General features: G+C 40.0%; 1 protein-coding gene and 1 long non-coding RNA gene across 4 annotated transcripts in view; one reads left to right on the top strand and one right to left on the bottom strand.

The window, feature by feature from the left end:
• Plcb1 (phospholipase C, beta 1) overlaps window positions 1-22,126 on the bottom strand; it is a 689,095-nt gene that overhangs the window by 252,903 nt on the left and 414,066 nt on the right. For all 3 annotated transcript variants that reach the window (NM_019677.2, NM_001145830.1, XM_006498930.3), the window contains one exon: window positions 1,501-1,638. In NM_019677.2, the coding sequence (NP_062651.2) occupies window positions 1,501-1,638 (138 nt within the window). The remainder of the gene's footprint in view (window positions 1-1,500; window positions 1,639-22,126) is intronic.
• The window catches only part of 4930545L23Rik (RIKEN cDNA 4930545L23 gene), a 46,044-nt gene continuing 30,657 nt past the window's right edge, over window positions 6,740-22,126 (top strand). Inside the window, exons 1-2 of the long non-coding RNA NR_040517.1 lie at window positions 6,740-7,188; window positions 10,047-10,136. This is a non-coding gene — a long non-coding RNA (RIKEN cDNA 4930545L23 gene). The remainder of the gene's footprint in view (window positions 7,189-10,046; window positions 10,137-22,126) is intronic.

The following is a 22,126-nucleotide window of genomic DNA, read 5'->3' as shown; positions in this document are numbered from 1 at the left end:
AGTGTAAAAAAATAAATTAATTAAAAATACTTTTAAAAAAGCACCAAAGTTGATATTACAGAGGTGGTCAGAAATAAACCCCTGCCAAAAATCACTAACAGATGACAGAGCAGGCTAACAGGTTCAGTTATACAACTGTCAGACCACCAAAATCCAATTATAGACCACAAGGCCCTGACAACACACCCTCACCAGGAGTGACTCTGTAACTGTGATCTTAATATACATGCTCTGTGAGGGCACACAGATGACTTATAGGCCCCTAAATATGCTTAGATTCATGTTCTTAACTCTTGAAGGAAATAGGAAGTTCAGTAAAACAAAGTATGAACATGGATGGGAGTGGGAGCCATTCTTTAGACTGTGTTTGTTTCAATCCCTTCAAAATGCTCATTCTAGAACAGTAGTCCCTCTAGACCCCCTTTGGGGGTCACATATCAGATAGCCTACATACAGATATTTACATTACAATTCAGAAGAGTAGGAAACTTATAGTTATGAGGTAACAACAAAATAATTCTATGGTCGGGGTTCACCACAGCTTGAAGAACTGTGTTAAGGGGCCACAGTGTTAGAGAGAGTGAGAACTACTGCTTTAAAGGAAATATCACGCCCAAGAATTTACAGCTTCTTGTCTGCTATATTGTCTGTATACTCTGGATCATTCTGTGTACATCTGGAAGGCCTGCTTTTTAAGTAGCATAGTAATTAATTACGATGGGAAACCCCATTTTTAAAGTCACCTTTCGAGTCAATAGCTGAATAATTATTTGCTATTTAAACTTAAAGTGTATTTTTATTTCATGTTCTAACTAAATAACTACTACATGACTGCTGGTAATTCTATGTGGTGTGCAGGGGAAATAGGCTTAGACTGTGTTGATGCTGAGCACCCTCGGAGAGTTAGAAATGAAAATGGAATTAGAAATGGTGCCACGGGGTGGTGGTCGTGCACACCTTTAATTCCAGCACTTGGGAGGCAGAGGCAGGCAGATTTCTGAGTTTGAGGCCAGCTTGGTCTACAAAGTGAGTTCCAGGACAACCAGGGCTACACAGAGAAACCCTGTCTTAAGAAAGAAAGAGAGAGAGAGAGAGAGAGAGAGAGAGAGAGAGAGAGAGAGAGAGAGAGAGAGAAAGGAAGAAAGAAAGAAAGGAAGGAAGGAAGGAAGGAAGGAAGGAAGGAAGGAAGGAAGGAAGGAAGGAAAAAATGTGCCAACACCAACAAGAGAAGGAAGGATGCTCACCAGGTGCTACATTTTGTTTTGCAAAGGGATTTTATCTAATGCCCTATACCCAATGAAAACAATCTCTGTTGCTGAACATAGATGCTATTATTAAAAGATGTTTTAAATACATATATACTTAACAATTAAATTATTTTCAGATGGCAGCTTAACCCAAACTACATATTAAACGAATCAAAAATCTTCCACATGTATTAAACATTATCACCAAAAATCAGGTGAAGATGACAACTTTCAGGGTCCCCATCTAACATACCTTGGCTACTTCCTCTTGAAAAGCCACAAGATTCAAGTGGGAAATGTTCACCAGGTCTGGTCCATACACCACAGTTATCATGCGCTGTTCCAAGTGTCCGATGTTCCCAACATCCAGAAGTTCACGCAACTTGGGGTCCTGAATAAGAAATGTCAAAAAGAGTAGAATATAAGGAAAAATTCTAACATGGTAGAAAAACTTTAAATGAACTAGAAGTAGAACTGCCTTTTCCAGAAGAAACTTATATGAATAGAAGTCTTCCATTTTACAGTGACTGGAGAGATCAGAGCTATGGAGGAAAACTTTCCAGTTCAAGACATGTGGTTTTCAGTGAAGTACTCGTTCCATCATACGGCCATCCTACAACACACTTTTATGCATCAGAATTATTCTTCTATTCCCTCCCATCATCTAATGAGTTATACATTGAAATTGAAGAATCTTATCTTTTTCATCCCATAAATGGACATGTTAAAACAAACAAACAATCAAACAAACAAAAGACAATCTTATGGAATAAAAATGCTCATTTCTGCTACAGTTTAAACAATTAAATTGCTACTAGAAGCATATGTGTTGGTATTATTGGTAAATGGTCCGAAGTTAGGGAGTAGAATTGAGTCTTATTGGAGTCTTCTGATAACTGCGAGCATCCCTGCAAAAGTGATATTGAACCCTATACCTCTCCTCTTCCTCTCCTTTAGCTTTTCCAGGCCATGGAATGAATGGGTTTGCTATGTGCTTGTTTTTGTGAGATGTGCTGTTCACCCACTAGATCGCCAAGAGCAGTCATAGACTGGAACCCTAAAATATGAGCAGAGCTGAGCCCATTGTCATTATAAGCTGGTTGTCTCCAGGATTTGCAACTATCACAGAAAAGTTCCTGGGGCAGAAACATGACTAAGTCTCTTGCTGTGACCTTTCTTCCGCACTGAGTACAGATATAAAAGACAGGGTGTTAGCATGAGCTTTGCATATGACAGTTTAAGTCCCTCACTTAGTATGTTCTGGGATTTGGACATGGGAAGCTTGCTATACTTTCTGAGCAAGCTACAGTCTTTTGGAACCCTATAAGTAACAATCCCTTGGAGATATAGTTTTTTTTTTTTTTGTTTTTGCTTTTTTTTTTTTCTGGGAAAGGGAAGTTTCCAAACTCGCAGAACTCAAAATAAAACTGAAAATAGGGCTTAGTCAACTTGGCTGCATTTATTTCCCTCCCACAGGACAGGCCCTGTAGGACTTTTCAGTCCATGCAGAAAATTAGCATCAAATCAATCACTTAGCAAATTTGTTGCCAGCTTCTGAGCAGGACCAGGGTTGCATTTCTATTTATCTAGCAAACGCCAGGCCACCAAGGCCCGATTCCTGAGCTGGTTACTCTTGCCTTCTTCTGGGGATTTTTATAAACCCTTGCAAAGAAAAAAATGAATTAAAAAAACAGAATAAAAATAAGCAAAATCTTTCCAGCTAAGTCACTCACTCTGTATCATCCATTTTCCCTTCACTTGATAAACCTTTCTCTTCTGTGGCTGCAGGAAGAGGTACACTTTCAAGCAAGCTATGGTGAAGTAAACCTTGCCCTAAAGGGCTGACAATTCAATTCCACCAGTAAGGCAAGAGCATATGAAGCCAAGTGAAGCCTCCTGGAAAGATGAGCAGCTTCCCTCAGAACATCACTTCTGTAACCCATAAAAGGAGAGTTATAGACTCAAACAAAGTGCGGGATTTCAGCGCTGTAGAACCACCAGAAGATGAAAAGGGAATCAGCAGGCATGTGATATATCACTGAAACTGGAGAGCTAGAGGCATGTAGAGGCTCTCCAAAGGGGGTGCCCAAATGATGCTCAAAGGATTTCCAGAATTCTGTCTGCTATAACAATATTACTGCAAGATACAATCAGCAAGGATGTACATGGAACAAGGCATCCTTGTATGTTTTACTACTAATGGCTGGTGACATACATACATTAAAAGTCCCTTGGTCTTTATGTAGTTAGTGTTGGTGTATGGGCTTAAGTTGATAAAGCAGGCACTGAAAGAATTGACAATGGAACTTGAGTATTGGTGAGTCTATGGGAACTCTTCACCTATCTTCCTTCCTTCCTTCCTTCCTTCCTTCCTTCCTTCCTTCCTTCCTTCCTTCCTTTCTTTCTTTCTTTCTTTCTTTCTTTCTTTCTTTCTTTCTTTCTTTCTTTCTTTCTTTCTTTCTTCTTTTTGTGGTTTTTCGAGATAGGGTTTCTCTGTATAGCTCTGGCTGTCCTGGAACTCACTTTGTAGACCAGGCTGGCCTCGAACTCAGAAATCTGCCTGCCTCTGCCTCCCAAGTGCTGGGATTAAAGGTGTGCACCACCATGCCCGGCAACTCTGCATCTTTCTAACATAAATTTTTAAATTATTTTTGAACATAAACTAGAAGAGCACCTAGATTGGAGATATAATCTCTTAATAATAATGCTAATAGTTTAAAATCATATAGTTCAGGATACAAAATGAGAAATGATTTAAAATATCTAACAAGAAAGTTGATTTTTAACATCCATTTTTATACTTTAGAGTGTGATATTTTAAGCTGTATTTCAATTTCTCTTACACCATTGCTCCTTTTAATCTTGTCTATACTAATACTATAACTTCTCAAGTGTGGATCATCTCTCAGCATAGCCACTTGAGAGGTGTATGCTGATAAGGAGACAGATCTCTTCAAGTACCACAGGCTGTCTCCAGCAGCCTTAGACCACCAGATTGTGCAAAGGAATAACCCAGGGAAACCACCTTCATCAGCTTCACAGATGCGAACCTTGAAGATGCAAAGAATTCAGTGAGCATAGAGGTCTACACTTTTGGAAAATGAGTGTCGTATTCTAACAACAAACATGCAGAATCAAAATTGTAACAAGGACAAAGGCCTGTCATAGTTGGTCTGCGAATTACTTTGTGCCCTAAGGCTTTTGTCCCAAGCAACATTTTATGAGTCTCAAAATTCTTGATAGGTCGTCAGAGGAGACTCAACCACTCAGATTCAAGAGCACTTCAACATGTCAATACAAAGACTAGAGCTGTTTTTAAGAACAAACTTTCCCTAAATTCTGTAAAGACTCTAGCCTTTCCAAGAGTCTTAAACAATATAACAGAGGGAAAACTAAGAGCTGAGGTGCGCTCAGAATCTTGCATCGCTCAGCATCAAGGCTTAGTTTCCACAGATAATATTCTTTCTGTGTCTCTCCAGTTGGAGCTAATCAGAGCAACTATGATCCCTGGAGGTTTTCAACTCTTGAGTTATCTCTCTTCCTGTAAGAGTTAAGAAGCAGAACTGGTCTGGATAAGTGATTCCATTTTCTCTCAGTCACCAGGACTCACGGTTAATTTACTCCATGTTCATTCTAAAGAACAGAGAGTTTTGCTGTGGGTAAGGTTAGTTAGTTACTACCATCCCTTGGTAACTGACTCCTGAGCAAAGTAAGAAGTGAGCTAAGAAAGGGGAGCTCAAATATGACATGATGAAGTAATTATATAATTCTGAATACCAGAGACAAATGAAAACTTTTCACATAAGTTGGCTTTGTTTGTTCTGATTTTATGAATACTAAGCTGGCGCTGGAGGCTTAGGGTTAAGACCAGGGGCTGCTCGTCCAGAGGACCTGAGTTCAATTTCCAGCCTTCCCATGGTAGCTTACAACTGTCTGTAAGTCCAGTTCAAGGGGATCTGACATCCTCGCACAGACATACATGCAAGCAGAACACCAATGCATTTAAAATAAAAATAAATAAATCATTAAAAATAATGCATGCCAGTTTGTAGCTTTACTAGTCAACCTGACTTTTAAGGAAAAGTTATTTTATTTGTTTGCTAGGCTTTCAGGTACAGAAACTGTTTGCCGATGCAAAGGAACCTACCATACTCATTTTTTTTTACTGTTATGAAATATGTCTTTATGAGATTTTAGATTTATTCAATACTTCTTATATGAAGACAATTCTAGTCTCAGAACTTAATACAAGGTTCTCAAGCTGAATTACATCACTCATGAGAAAAGTTAGAAATGTGAAAGTCATTTGATCAATACATTTGATCAGTGTAATAATTGTAAATAGAAAGGCATATTTCTTGGTATGATTCAATGAGATTGGTATAAAAATCCTGTGTATAGTTCAAATGGCAGAAAAATGAAACAGCATATGCAGTCACTTTCAAAACAGCTATTTTTTTGTCTGCATGTATGTATGTACACTCTGTGTATGCTCAGTGCCCTCAAAGATCACAAAAGTGCATCAGATTCCCTGAAACTAGAGTTATAGATAGGTGTGTGTCTTAGTCAGGGTTTCTATTCCTGCACAAACATCATGACCAAGAAGCAAGTTGGGGAGGAAAGGGTTTATTCGGCTTACACTTCCATGCTGCTGTTCATCACCAAAGGAAGTCAGGACTGGAACTCAGGCAGGTCAGGAAGCAGGAGCTGATGCAGAGGCCATGGAGGGATGTTCCTTACTAGCTTGCCTCCCCTGGCTTGCTCAGCTTGCTTTCTTATAGAATCCAAGACAGCCAGCCCAGAGATGGTCCCACCCACAAGGGGCCCTTCCCCCTTGATCACTAATTGAGAAAATGCCTTACAGTTGGATCTCATGGAGGCATTTCCTCAACTGAAGCTCCTTTCTCTGTGGTAACTACAGCTTTGTTAAGTTGACACAAAACTAGCCAGTACAGTGTGATTGCCATGTAGGTACTAGGATTTAAACCTGTTCTCTGCAAGAGCAACAAGTATTCTTAACCTCTGAGACATCTATTTATCCACCCCTGCCAGCAAAACTGCTATAGAACATCATGAAAATGAGTAGTCTGGAGGGGGAGGGATATGCACACAGCAGCTACTAAGGAATTCTGGGTTCCTTCATGCTTAAGGACCCTATACAGAGGGTGAAATACATCACCTTCCCCCTCAGCCTGTAGGGAAGCCAGTCTACTTGGTAAATTCCAGTATTAACATGGTTTGGCTAAAACATACACCAATATTTCTGTGAGTTTGCTTATCTCCCTGACTGGTAAGGTTTTTGTTTCTTTGACTGTTTATTGTTTGTTTGGTTTTGTTTTATTGGCCGTGTTTTGTTTTTCATCTCCATTTTATTTATCTATTTTGGAGAAACATCTGTCTTCTTTCATGGTACTCTGTGGCAGTTGTATGTTGCCAAGGAAGCTTCTAGAATGTGACAGCACACTTGAGAGGAGGACTGACAATTCTTTAATAACAAGTGTTCTCTTTGTTTTGAAGTCAACTTCTCTCTCTCTCTCTCTCTCTCTCTCTCTCTCTCTCTCTCTGTATACACTAAGATTGTACTGCTGTACTGACCCATTGTTACTGGACACGGTTTATTGAACTTACAATAGCAGACTGGGTCTATACCCAGAGGAGTACTTGGAAGGGTTTCCAGTGAGGACATCTGTCTTAGCTAGATTGGAGGTGCAACTCTAACCAACAGTAAGTCAAACTGTGGATGGCCAACAGCCAAAGGGCAGTTTATATTGAAAAAACACCTACAGTTCCTCCCAGTTCCTTCATGCAAATGAGAGATTTAAACTGCAACACAATGTTCCTTCTTGACTAGCCAATGCCAAAATGGGCACAGTGGCTCATGCTGTAATCCTACCTACTACAGAGGCTGAAACAGAAGGATGACAAATTCAAACATGTTTGGGTAAGTTAGAGATATTTTTTTTTCTAAAGGACTGGGTATGCATTTTCATGGCACACCTACTATCTATCATTCAGAAAGCTTTAGCTTTGAATCCCCAGTGTTGAAATGGCAGCGAGGTTGGCAAGGCTGAGTCAGAGGAGTTGGTGATGGAAGTCTGCAAGCCTGTGCAGTGTCTGGCTCTGCTGGTCATTGTCTGATCTCAACTGAAGGCAATCCATCATCATAGGGTCAGTAGGTCTTCAGGAGGGTGACCTTTGATTCCATCTGTTTCGGATGTGTTCACAGATATGGTTTTGACTCTAGGGCAGCTTGAAAACCCAGAATTCCTGTGTACGTCATTGTGTGGATTTCCTGTGAAAGTGGCAATTGGGTATGATCCCTCGGGAGTTTATCCAAATCTCATGATGGTTTCTGTCTGTCACCCAGTGGGGGAGGTATCAGATTCTGTAAAAAACACCAGAATGATGTCCCCATGGAATAACTTAACCTCATAATAGCCAGAACATTTTGCTATCTGACTTACCAATCAAAGTACTCATTACCAATTGTATTCAGACTTATATGGTTCATGTATAAAGGGATGATTGTATTTTAAAATCATGCATTTGAAATCAGTTTGCTTTCTCATGGGAAGCATTTCCTAGAGAGCTGAAAAAAAATTCCTAGAACTTCTCAATTATCAGCTCCTTCATTCAACTAGTTTTAAAAGTAAAGCAACGTGGTTTCTGAGCATCACCTTAGATCTCACACGATGTAGATACTAAGGACAATGATTGCTATGTACAGCATTGGCACAGTGAGTGAACTGAAGTTGTAAAGTGGATCCCATGTCTTTGAAGAATTAAAGTAAGTGTATGAGTGTGTGTGTGTGTGTGTGTGTGTGTGTGTGTGTGTGTGTGCTTGTGTGCATGCATTCATGAATGCACATGTGGGCAAGTGACATGATCACTATCATGAAAAATAGTGATATAAATGGTAGCTACAACATATCTTTTTTTCTCATTAAAACTAAATGCTTTTAGGAGCTAAGAGAGAGGTTTTCCTATTGACTCACTACAAATAATTGAAGTAGTATGGATTAAATGGGGATTTGTCTGTGAGTGTCAAAGAAGAGGCACATATTGGCTGAAGCTTCTAAACATGTATTTAAAAATTAAATATATTTTGACTTTCATTCTTTCTTTAGATTTACTTACATCTTTTTTTTCTGTTATCCCAGATATACTGAAGTTTTTATTTTCTCTGACAATACACAAAGAACAATATGATGTTACTTCTTTAGAACCTTAGAGATATTAAACTCTTCACCATCCAAAGTCTCGATGAAATTGGATATCTACTTTCACTAGGAATAACTATCAGAACCTAAATAAGTCCTGGCTTAACTATGCCTTTTTATGTGTGTGCTTTTCATTGGCCGTAAGAAGTTATCCTCAACATCCCTTATAGCTATTCATCAAAGCACATTATGCATGAAGACCAGAGTTGTAATCTCTAAGACCTCCAATTTCAACAAGGAGAAAACCATCCCGAGAGTTCTGTGATTGGGTCTATTCAATGAGACCTGCGGGCTAATGATGTCTCCGTGCTGTAAAGCCATTGCCAGCTTTCTCAGCACAATTCTGCGCAGGGAACAGAAAGGAGTTTAAGGGGCATGAAACACTCTTAATTTTATAAAACTATGGTCCAATACAGTACAGATCCCAGGACCTTATTAGTCAGATCAGGTCTGTACGTTTTCCTTGTTGTAATTTCCTTGTTATGAGTTATCTGTGAGGTTATTTTCACATCTCCACCGTGTTTACTCAGGTTCTTCTCTTTTTTTTTCAATTCCTTCTCTTTTTTTTCCTATTCCTATCTTTTTAGCTACCTTTTCTCCTCCTCACCAAAAATTTTGCCAGGATATTTTGTTAATCTGTTGCAAGGCAGGAAGCCAAATGTTCTTGTGTCTTCCTGAGAAGATGACATTCAAGGTCTGGTCTGGTGTATTTTGAAATGAGACATAATGTTATCTGCTTTCATATCCAGAGAATTCTAATCACCGCATTTGTCAATGATTGCCTGAAAATTTTCCATTGCTTGACTTATTTATTGGTTTATCTAGATATATGCTAATAGCATTAAAGCATGACTACCTTGGGTATTCTGAAATGGATGTGCCTTAGATTGCATCTGCTCCTCTTTTGTTTCAGTCACTTCAGCTCAATACCCTTATATGGGATGCAGCTTAGGGCAAATATAGTTTACAAGACTGAGAGAGGTTCACAGTTTGACTCCACTCTGGTGTTTCTGTAGTATTGCTGGGTAATTTCAACAATTAAGTACAAAATTGGATTGCACTGGGCAGGGAATGAAAGCTTTCCTGGGGTTTGCTAACAACTGCTTAACAATTGACTCTCAGAAACCAAAATCAAGCAAAACACCAAATATTCAAAACACAAAATTCAGACAAGCCAACAAGTTAAAGCCCCACAACGCTCTAGGGTAACACTTAGTGATGCCCACGAGATAAAGAGGCAATCTCAAGCTATCCAATGACATGGCTGAACTAAAGATATTAGTCTTCTAGTCACTAGTCATCAGCCCACTATTACATGCTATTTAACTTCATGTGTAAGAGGGACAACAAATCCCAAGATGACAGTTCATCATAATAATATTTACTAAAGTAATTATAAAGGGATATATTTTGAATATTACAGGTATTATTTTAAATATAATTCATCTGGTTGTAAGTTTATATCATTTAATTTATAGTAACATCTGAGGTTAACAATTGGAGGCTTTTGCAAATGTCTAACAATTGCCTATTGTGAACTAGTATAAGCTGGCTCCAACATTTCACTTCTTGTACTCAGAGGCAGCCTGCAAAAGATAAAGAAGTGAAACTCTACGTTATTAAGAACATGGAGTGACCTAGATTTGAACACACTACCTTGACTCTCCAGGTGCCTGTTTTTCTCTTTGCCTGATGAAGTCTGCCTGAGATTGGCTTCTTGTCACAGATTGCTGCTGCATGCTCTGAACTTTGTAAGCGGACCCCCGTGAGCACTCCCCAGAATGGTTCCACCGGGCAGATCCAGCTCTCTAAGCTCCATCCCAGTAGAGTTAGAACTAATCTAATGTAAAGGGAACGTAATTAGAGCATCTCAACCCAAAGTAGAGCTGCCACTTTCTCCCCATGAAGGGATGTGTTTCTCTGGGGACCTTCTCCTATGCCCTAGTGCTGTGCAGTCAGCACTCGCTCACTGAACAAATGTTTATCAAGCCTCTGCCTTTACCAGGCATTGTGCTGGTTGATGGAGCTATATTAATGAATAAAACCAGAGAGCGTCACCTTGGTGATACTTACAATCTAGTGAGGAAACGGATATTTAAAAACAAAACAACAGTAACAATCCCTTTAGATCCACGCACTTAGAGGCAAAGGCAGGAAGATGACTATTTTGAGACCAGCTTGGGGTATGTACAGAGACTTTATCCTCAAAAAACTAGAAAAACAACTAAAAACACAAAACAAAAATTAAGGAGTCTCATAGCTAAATATAAGAAAGTATAGTTCAGGTGTCTAACAATGGTAAGGAAATAGAGGAGAATCTACCTAGCGCGAGTTTTCCCTTTTCTTTTTGTTTCTTATCTTTCTTTTGAGACAGGATTGCATATGTAGCCCAGGATTGCCTGAAACTCACTAGGTAGACCAGGATAGCCAGCAACTCACTGAGATGCACCTGCCTTTGCCTCCTGAGTTCCAGAATTGATGATATGTGCCACCAAGCCTGGACTCCCCAGAGGCATTCTGATTAACTGAAGTTTGTTAGCAGATAAAGTAGTTGTAGGCAGAAGCATTGCAGACTGGGGGTGGGAATCATACGCCAATCATTCTTCCATAATTTGATTAGAGGTTGGATGTCAAGTTTGAAAAGATTAAAATCTAGGGGAAAAGGTTGGGTAAAGTAAAGCAGGAGAGATAAGCTGGGTGCCACGGTGTGCCAGAGGTAGGGTCTATTCTTATGAAGGCATTCTAAGCAAAACACCACTGAATAGTTTGAAGCTGGGGAAACCTAAGATGCCATTTGTTAAAATGCTGGTTCAGACTGAAAGGGGAATATGTATATAATATTTACCTTTCTGTTTATTTTGGTGTTCTGAAACAGGCCATCCCTATGTAGCTCAGGATGGTCTAATTTTTTATGTAATCCAAATGGGCCTTGAACCCCCAACCTCTGACTCCTGAATTTTGGAAGTAGAGTCACAAACCACCATATCTACCTCACTTGCAGCACTCAAATAGCGGACACTAGTAGCTTAAACCAGGGCAACAGTGGTATAGATAGAAAGGTTTGAAAGCTCAGGAAGACAAATCAGCATGATTTGACCTTGGCATTGGTACTGGTGTAGAAAAGATGGTGATATTTGAAGCACTGAGTTTCTAAACTGCGCAACCAAGATACTGGTGGTGTTCAGAGTGACAGTGATGCCAGGAGGAATCTAGACTTTGTGAAGTAAAGGCTCTGATCCTGAGTTCAAATTCTGAAATTGTAAGTCTGAAGAGTTTGGGAGCTACATTCAGGATGTAAGTCCAGTTTGAAAAGACTAAAATGCCCCACATTTCAGTTTGAGAAACAGGATTCTAAACACAGGAAATGATGCCTGAAGAGCAGAAATGTTACGTAGGTTTGTTATATCTTTCTCTGTTTTATTGGTTTCAGGCCACTCTATTTTTATCACACATTCCCTTCCCCCCTTCATTCTTCAGCTAGAACCACTTTATATTTATCAAAATATGACTACCAGGAAAAGCTTAATGAAGTATGAACATGTAAAGAATAGTGTCTAATGTATTCAAAGAGAGGTGACGCATTTTGGATAAGTCTTCAAAGAAGATAGATGTTAAAGGCTTTTGTGCATTGTATTCAGCAGTGAACAGGGCCATTTCAGAAACAAGCTACTTTATTACAAACATTGATTTCTAATGCTATTGTGTTTTATGTAGGTGGTTTTGCATAGTGATGTTGAACTACAAAAGCACCTTCAAAATATAATACATCAGATTCTTCTATACTTATAACAAAAGAACTATAAATCACTGGCTTACTTCTGAATTAGATATTCTCAAATCCAGCAGTTTGCAAATATGCAATATGCAATACAATATGCAAACACATGTGAAACAAAAATAAGTAAAGTGCATATGATGGCATTGTATGGAGCTTTAAAAAGTTATACTTATGAGGAATTTTAAGCTATAACAAAAGTGGTTAATCAAAATTAATAGTGGTTTGCTAGGTGAGAAGGCTTTGAGCTCTAGGGTACAAGGCAGGCAGAGAATCTAAAAAGGTGATGTGTGTTGGCCAATAAGTAATTACATTAGAAGGACCTGGTAAGCTTCAGAGTTGACGGATCCATAGTATGCTGAACACCTGCAGAACATGTTACATCTATTGCCTCTGTGCCTATAAGCCAGGGGGTAGCCAGGTCTTCTAGCCAAAAGCTGTGGATATCCACTAGGACCATAAGCAACAAGGGGACTTAGGGCCTTCGCCACATAGGCCAGGAGAAGGTAAACCCTGAAAGTCTTAAAGGAAGCCTGTAAGAGGAAGGAACCAGCTGTCATTTCCCACAACCTCGTCCATCCAGTGAAGAGCCGAGACAAGGCCTTGAGAACTACCTTCTTCCAAACTCACTTTGGTGGTTTATATGTATTTGTTATTAGCTTGTATGTGTTTGTGTGTGTATACACATAATGTGTGTGTGTCTCTCTGTGTGTGCGCGTGTGCATGTGTGCACACACGCATGCATTCTACAGTGTACAGGGGGAGGTCGAAGGACAGCTCTATGGAGCAGGCTTTCTCTATCCACTTATACCTGGGTTCCAAGGCTCAAATGTGGGTTGCTTGACTTCTGCCAGCAAGTGACTTTAGTTGATGAGCTATCTTGCTGGGTCTATTTTTGAGTTTTACATTACAGAATTTCAAGAAAAAATTTGAATGGTCATTGAAGTGCCCTTCACGGTAAGAACTGACTCACAAGTGAATTCTGGAGCTCTACAAATACCATAAGCACATTCCTCTCACCTGCTCCATGTGCCCTTTTCTTCATTCATTCAACAGACTTGCCTGCAGGTTCTAAGGATCTGCCCACAGAAGCAAAGGCACAGCTCTAACTGCCTTCTGAACACACACCTGCTATGTCTTTCTGTTGATGGGAGCTGACAAGGTGTGAAAAGAAAGCTGATGTGTTTTCAACAAAAAGAGCTTGATGTAAGAGCACTGCTTAGGAGTCCTTGAACAGAGCCAAGAGGGTGGCTTTGAGATGCCACTGCAGTGCAACCAGGCAGCCCAGAGTCACCAATGTGCCTGTCCACTCGGGCCATGGAACTCCATAAAATATATTGGAAAAAAAATCCTCTTTCCAGTCACCATTAACAGCTCTCCTAAACATTCTAGGTCTGCTGAAGAATTTATTTTTATGAGTTCAAGAAGTAAAAAGCAAGTGAGTCTCATGGTTTTAGAATTATGAAACTCGAAATTTCATTACTTTGCTTGAGATGGGGCCTTATGTAATTCTGAGCTGGTGTCTGACTCTGTATGTAGCCAAGGCTGGCCTTAACCTCCTGATTCATTTTGACTCTGTTTTTCCAGTGCTGTGATTACAAACACACACCAGCATGCCTGGCTTCACACGTTTTCTTTTTTCTTTTTCTTTTTTTTTTTTTCAATTAAAGGTGAAATAGAGGGTTCTACCATTTACAAATAATCAGCTATTCTAATTAGCCAACTTTATGTATTTAAATATGATGCTTCTCGCTGTAGCTGGGATCTAGAATGCACCCCAATGGCCGACATCTCTAAGGTGTACCTCTCAGATTGTGGTGTTCAGAGTGGTGGACGCTTTAAGGGGTGGAGCTTAGAAAAAGGAAGTCAGGTCATTCAGAAAGTGCCTTGGAAGGGAATTTGAGACCCGGTCCCCATCTCTGTAGTCTTCCTGACACCTATCAGATAAACATCAGCCCCACTCTTCTGTCCCCAGAATTTACTGCCTTATCACAGCCCCCAAGCATCAGAGCTAATAGGTCACGTCAGCCGTGCAAGCCATGACTAACAGTAGCCCTGTACCTTCTTACACTGTGCAAACTGGCTACCTCAGGTAGTTCTCAGTGGCGGAAAGCTAATGTAGTACTGGGAAACTTTCTAAGCTTTGTTAAAGATATTAATTTATTTTAAATTTGAAATTTCTAATAATCTCTATACTTAGCATCACAAAAGCCACGGTAATTATTTCTTGTATTTGATAAGTAAGACTTACATAAAATGACAACCACTACTATACCATTTTAGTTTCTCAGGTGCACGCGCTTTTCCAGCTTCAGAACACAGGGGCTTCTCCATTAGAATAGAAACTTACATTCAGAACGAGCTTAGTGCACACATGTACATAGCTGCCAATATCTCTCCTAATCTTCATTCATTCTTGCCTCTCATAAATAACAATAAGGATAGATAAAAGTAAAGTTAGTTTAGCTTAATCTTGTTTCAGGTTTTTTTTCACTTTAAATATATTAAAATTCAATTTCTTAAGCTAAACTTCACATTAAAGTTTAACTCCTACCTCACACTGTATAAAAAAAAATTCACTCACAATGTGCAATGAATCTATTTATAAAGGCTAAAACTGTAAAGACTTTGAGCATCTCTGTGAATACAAATCTTTGAGGCCTTCAATTAGACATCCATTTCTTTTCACAATCTAAGAGTTAAAGCAATGACAACCAAGTAGTAAATTCGATTTCCTTAGTTGTAAACACAGTAGACTGGCAAGAGAGTCCAGAGGTAAACCATGTCTACAGTGTAAGAATCTCCAGGTTTGAAACAAAAAATAAAAGCAAAGACCGCCAACCAGAAATAGAGAAATACATTGCAGAGCAATGGCTCTCTCAAGAAACAGAAAACCAACCAAATGGGAAAAATCACTTGTCCATTGTGTCTGAGAAGAGGCCTGTCAACACAATGCTGGTGAGAATATAAAGGGGTAGTGGTGTGGCCCTCAGAAGAGTGGGAAATTCCTTGAGATGGTAAAGGTGTCACCCACATGACCTAGCAGTTTCATTCCTTGGCATAGTTCCACAAGAAAGAGACCTATGTTAGATGCTAATAACAACTTTTCCATAAAATGCAGCAACAGGCCTCTTTATGACAAGCAGCCAAAGGTTGCAGCAGCCAGACATGATGCCTTACCCTTCCCAACCTAGTGAATCACCCAGAGTTTGAAGCTAACCAGGACTACACGATCAGCATGGAGTGAAATTTCCTGTCTCCAATATAAAGAAAGAAAGAAAAAGCGAAACAATTCAAGTGTCCATGCACTGATAAATGGATGGAACAAAATGCAGTATAAATACAAAATGGAATACTAATGTCAATCAAAGCAACAAAGCAAGACACATGCTACCATGGAGAAAGCCTAAAAACAGCATGCTCTGTAAAGGAAACCAAACATGAAAGACCGCATGAGTCATGATCCCATGATTACATGAAATTTTTACCGTGTTTTAATCTTTGTTCTTTTAAGGACATCTCTTATAGGCTGACCCCAACCTTACCACGTAGCCAAAACAGCCTTTAATTCCTGATCCTCCTGCCTCTCCTTCCCAAGTTCTTGGCTTACCAGCATGTACCATCATCACTAGATTGAAAGTGTAATTCTAGAGACTGGAAGTTAAATAGTTGCTAGGGAGAAAAGAAGGTAGCCGTTCTGGCATGAAGAATTTCATTTTAGAGTAGTAAAAACATTCTACCATTATAGATTGTATAAGTGAGTACCAAAATACTGACCATGCTGAAGACATTGAACCACATACTTCTCAAAGGTGAATTTGCTGCTGTTTCAATGAATGTCGGTCCTCAGAAATCTATGCACCCTGACAGGGTTGCTTCACAATATGTCCATGAACCCCAGGATCTTGAAGTGATGGGATTTTCTTGGCCTAACGACAGCGGTGATTTGAAGGGAGAGGCTGCCAGGTGTGATGCAGCCATCATTTGTAACCAAGACAATTGTCTCTATGGCTTTTAATTCTCAAGTCTCTATAGCTGTTAAGATACGGTGTCTATTTCATCCCATAGTGGAGTGATCTCCACACTTTCCGTCTCATTCCAATGTCCTTCCTCACAGATGGAAATGATTGAGCCTAGTCTACATCACCTTTGGGACATGGATTGCTATAATACAAATCCCAGAAAGCAAGCCCTTGTCCAGGAGACAGCATCAACTTTATTATACTCATCTACTTGTTATGGGAATGAATGCAAGGGAGCAGAGGGAGGACAAAGATTGGAAGAAAACTGTACTTTCGGTTCAATAACCTATAATTTATTTCAGTAGGAAATACTTTAAAGGGCATTTAACTTCTGCTTATGTTAAAAAAAAAGAGAGAAGATACTACCAGGTTTATTTCAGAAGCAGTATTTGAACATTGATGAATCTACACTGATATATCTCAAAACATTTTTAGGACTAAGAGTTCCAAATTGCACAGGCCAGGAAACTAATTGTTGCAGTCCTCTTATTATGGTAACATAAATATTGAAGTTAGTCAAATACTAGAAACTGCAATTAAAACTTTGTTTGGAACCCAAATAATTACCTCTAATATTTCTATTTTTGTACTCTTGAGAGTTTGTGTGTTTATTCAGAAAATATTTGAGCTGCTGCCTGGGCATGTGACTAGGTCAGTGGACTCACATTTGCTTTGTTTTGTTGTTATTGTCGTTGCTTTTTTATAAAATGAATTTGTAAAACTATTTATGAAATGCATTAGTGTTTTTCTTAAAAAAAGATTTATTTATATTTTGTGTATGAGTCCACTGTAGCTGTCTACAGACATCCCAGAAGAGGGCGTCAGATACTATTAAAGATGGTTACGAGCCACTATGTGGTTGCTGGGAATTGAATTCAGGACCTCTGTTCCAGCTCAAAAATCCTTTGTTCACACTGTGACTATTCCACTACATTTTAGTGACCAAAAAATAAAAAAAGAAAACCAAAAAACCAAAACAAACAAACAAAAAAAACTGACTAATACCAGCAAGCCGAGGGAATTATTGTTCCAGATGCTGTTGCAATTGCTGATCCAGAGACCATGCTGAGAATCACTTAAGTTTAAATGTAAACTCAGCTGGGTTGACAAGCCCTGATTGTCTTGGGCTCCATCATCTGCAAGGAAAGTGAGGGGCCGGAGGAGCCAGCTGATCATGCTAAACCTCACCAGCTGGAAATTACCTACAAAGCTGTTTGAAGTTCATCCCACAGCCTCCCTTCAGGCAAAGTGCAAATGCTAACCTGAATTTGGAACAGAGCCACTTTGAAAACCTTAAACACAGGGCTTAGCCATAGATTTAGACGGATGCATAGGAAAGCAAGGCGTTTGGTTCCTGAACTATTTGTGATGCCTGGATCTGTGTTTGGTGAATTGAGTCAATGAGTTATCAAGAATAAGACAAAGGAAGAGAAACTCAAGAGCATTACTAAGTTGACAGATGCGAGGATGGGCCACACACTGCTAGAGTGGGCTGGTCTGTAACCCAGTGTGAGTCTTGTGTTTCACAGACCACAGGCCTTTCATTGTCTGTCCTTTTGGGAGCTCTTAATAGACTATAAATGCTGACGTTACAGAAACAACATAGTATTTGAATACTGAATGTATACACTTGGGACTCTTTCAATGTAGAAAGAAAGATACTCTGAAAACAAGGAGACCAGGAGTTTCCCTTGACATCCTGTCTGGGGAACTTCATGTCGCCTTGGGAAGGAAGATCTGGAACCTTCCTGGCTAAGACAGCGGCTTTGAACCACGCCCCCAAATGTCATCAGCGCCAGAAGTTAAGCCAGGAAGCTAAGCACACAAGTTCTCTGCATTGCCACTGACAGAAAGGAGCAATTAAAAGCAAAATTCTCAATACTCTTTACCAGCTCGGCTTGCCCTTTAAGTGATGGGAACTTTTCTGTTCCTATTCTTTGACCTGAGAACAATCCCCAGTTAGCATTCTGGAGAACTGATTGGCTTTCAGTTTGAATCTGTAACCTCTGGTTAATCATCATGTATTACACAGTTTGTGGATGAAATATATTTGGGCAGGGATAGATAAGTCTATTCATGATAATTCAACGCTGACATTCAGGGTCTAATTCAATTTTCAGAAGTGATGATCTCCATGGCATTTCAGCAAGCCCGTTTTAATTAATATCGCGACACCTCTTTAAATACCATTTTGTATTCTATACACCTGCTTTAAATCAAGGCAGTCTAAGGACTATCACACAAACCTCTATTCTGGGAATGGCAAGAGCCAACCTTTCTTTTGTTTGATTTTGAAAAAATAACCTGGTATCAAATGCTCTCCTTTGTAGATATATTTTTTATGGGTAGTAGACAATTATACCTTATTTACCAGGATCAAGTTTTTCAAATTTGCCTCAATAAATTACTTATGTGAGGTAGACAAGGTAGTGCCCTGTTTCCACTGTGTGAAGTGACATTGGATGAACCTCAGGTATCTGAACTGTGGGAGTCACCCAGGCCTACAGCATGAGGGGTTGATGGTAATGGAGGTGCTGGATGGGACGTGGACTAGCAATGGGACAGATGACCTTACAGAAGAAAGCTTCTCTTCACCACATTTCCAGAGCATGCTCTGTTGGGAGAGAAGAAGCTTCGGAGTGATTTTAATATCAACCAAAGTGTAAAATCTCTTCCACAACCATGTGTCTTGATGGGCACCAAAACAGTCTGCTCAGGGGCATTGTAGATAGAGATGAACCACTTAGGCGAGTCAGGTTTGGTTCCAGAGCAGACATGTCCATGCAGTCAGGTTCTGCTTTTCTATTCCCAAATTTACATAAGGGTTCAGATGCACACACTTCAGGCTTACAGCTCTAAACAGTAATCACTACCTCTGAGAACAAAGGACATGGGCAGTAAGTGTTAGCTTTTGACATTGCTATTACTGGAGAATAAACCCAGGACCTAGTGCATGCTAGGCAAGTGCTCCTTCACTGAGCTACATCACTGTTAACATTTGTAACTCTGGTGCACACTTACATATTGGACATTGCAATGATAAAAACAAAGAGCCCCATTGCCTCTCCTTTTCTTTTGTTCATTTGGTATGGTTTTAGATTATTTTTGGTCTCATCAAGTCTTTTCTTTCTTCCTTGTATTTGGCATAGTCGTTTTAATTGCTCTTAAAAAAATCCTTGTCTTTAGGGTTGTGTCTGAGAGGTTTATATTAGCCTTGAAAGATGATCCACAGACACATCTTTATTCTTGAATAAAAATTCACAGATGCCTCTTTTAAAAAGTTCCCGTGTGCTCTTACATGCATTATAAAATGTAAGAGCAACCTTTAAGACAATTCAAAGGTTAATACAATAATGTGTTCCTTTACGGAATGCCCTTTTAAGCTCCTAATTTGGGAGAGTAACTGTCATCTAAGAATGAATCAGATACGTGCTTAATGTCTGATGGAGGCAAGATGCACTTAGCAAAATGGTTTGTTTCTAAAGGCAGTGATTTATCTGCTGTGCTATTTATACAGCGTATTTAAGGCACTGAGCTCACACCGATATGCTGTCTAAAGAGTGCCATTGCTTTGCTTCCTAAAAGAGATACTGAAGGATTCCTGCAATTCACATCTGCAAAGGGCTCTTACAAGAGCTGGACAATCTACTGTGCCCTCAGAACTCTGCTCTCAGAATGCTGGAACTGAGCCAGAAGACATGTAGCATCAGATCCCCAGAGCTCAGAAGGAATCTAGGTATCTCACCTTAGGCTTATTCAGAACCATGGTGGTCCCCAGAGGGCTTGTGTGTACAGGACTGTCTGGAAAGCCCTGATGTAGGCCTTGGTGTGGAGTGTGGTGGGTGGAACAGCTTGGGAAAACCAGAAACCAGATTTCTGAGTTCAAGCCAGAATGATTTCAGGGCCACCTCTCAGCATTTTCTTGAAGAATTAGTTGCTCACTGAAGCCATGTTTTCAGTCAGTGCTGGCAAACACCAAACCGAGGCAAGGGCACGTATTCTCTGAAATGACCTGGACTGAGCTTGAATGCCTAGCCTGGGCTCTGAGGGCAGTATGTCTCATTTTCTTCAGAGCGAAAGAACCTTCTTAAGACAGCCAGGAAGCCATGTGAAACTTCTCAAAATTCCTCAATGCAAAATAATTACATGACTTTAGTCTTCCACACTCTCCCAAAAGTAAGCCCCCAAACTAAACCTCAATCAGACTCACCATGTTTTCAGGAGGAACAATGTGCTATGTTCATTGGATCATATTAAAACTGAAGAAAGTATACTCTTCAGTTAGTGGCACAAACCTCTAAGTAGAAGTGAACACATTCAAGACACTGGACAAGCACGGGGCTGGAAATGGGAGCAAAGGTGAAGAGAAGGCTAAGGGCTCTTTCTACCCTATCGCACAAAAATGCTCGGCTGCACACTGGAATCTTCAGGAAGCTCTTAAAAATGGCTGCCCGATCCTACCCTTGGGATTTTGATTAGTTTGTTGGACTGGGTTCAACTTAAAATTCAGGAGTTTTAAAATTGATACAAAGCTTAGAAACCGGGTAAAGAGATGGTTGTGGCACCACACACCAGTAATCCAATACTCCGGAGACTAAGGTAGGAACTTCTTAAGGTCTAGCCTAGACTGGTCCACACAGTGAGTACCAGGACTGCCTGGGATACAGAGTGAGACCCTATCTCTCAATCACCCCCCTGTCAAATATTTATTGTGCGTTATACCAAAGCTCATGTTGTTTTATTTGCAGTGTTGATGTTATGAATGGGATTGTGCCCCTCCCCCCACCCTGTCTCTGATTCACTTGTTGAAGCTCTAACTCCTAATGTGACCGTGTTTGGAAATAAGACCTTTAAATAATACAGGTTAAAAATGCAGCCTTCTTCCACGAAGAGTAGAATCAATCATCAGAAGGTGAAGGACAGAGTGGGAAGGATGTGCACAGAGAAAAAGTCATTTGAAAGCATGGCAGCAAGAGAGGCTTCTGGAAAAAGCAAAAAGCTGTTGACATCTTGACTTTGCACTTCCAGCCTCTGCAGTCATGAGGAAAGACATTTCATTTCCTTCAGGCACTGACCAGGGGCCCTTAGGCCAGCCTGAATGGATCAGATAGGAGCTATTATTTTGGCCACTTCTCGGCCTTCCTGGTGACTAGGATCCACCCTACTACTTGCCACTCAGGAAAATGGAAAGCTTGCATGTATTTGTCCTCCGGTATCTGTCTGAAGACCCACCCACATTTAGTGTCTTGTGAATGGCCTCAAAATTCATGATGGCTTGAATTTTGCCTTTTGAAAGTACTCAGGACTGCATCCAGGGGTCAGGCAGGACTCCGTGAAGGAGCATCCACCTGTTTTTGCCTTTCTGCCTAACTGTCATTAGGACAGTGAGTGAAAGCACTCGCCACTCAAGCCAGACATCCTGAATTCAATCCCTAGGACCCAGAGAGGAAGATAAGAACTGACTCGCAAAGTTGTTCAGTGAAGCACATATGAACATCACACATACACAAAAAATATAATAAATACTGTTTTTTAGTCATGAGAATTAATGTTTTTTTTTTTAATTCATGCCTTGAGAATCCACGAGGCATAAGACTACATGCACTAGGTCACCCTGACCCAGCATGGCAGATGCAGATTCCCTGATTCCCGAAAGATACAATAGAAAACAAAGTGTTTGTTAAATACTTCCTGGGGGATCTGGTATCACTTGAGGCTAGAACAATGCCTAGAATTTACAAGGACAGGAGTTTGATCCCTGGAAATACAAAAAATAAAATAAAACCACAACCAAAACCTTTTCCTGGTTATTGCAACTCATACTCAAAGGTTCCAGCACAGGGGACACATGGCCCTCCAAGG

The sequence above is a fragment of the Mus musculus genome, chromosome 2, assembly GCF_000001635.26.
Source record: "Mus musculus strain C57BL/6J chromosome 2, GRCm38.p6 C57BL/6J".
NCBI classification, from domain to species: Eukaryota; Metazoa; Chordata; class Mammalia; order Rodentia; family Muridae; genus Mus; species Mus musculus.
This window is presented reverse-complemented; position numbering and strand designations above follow the sequence as displayed.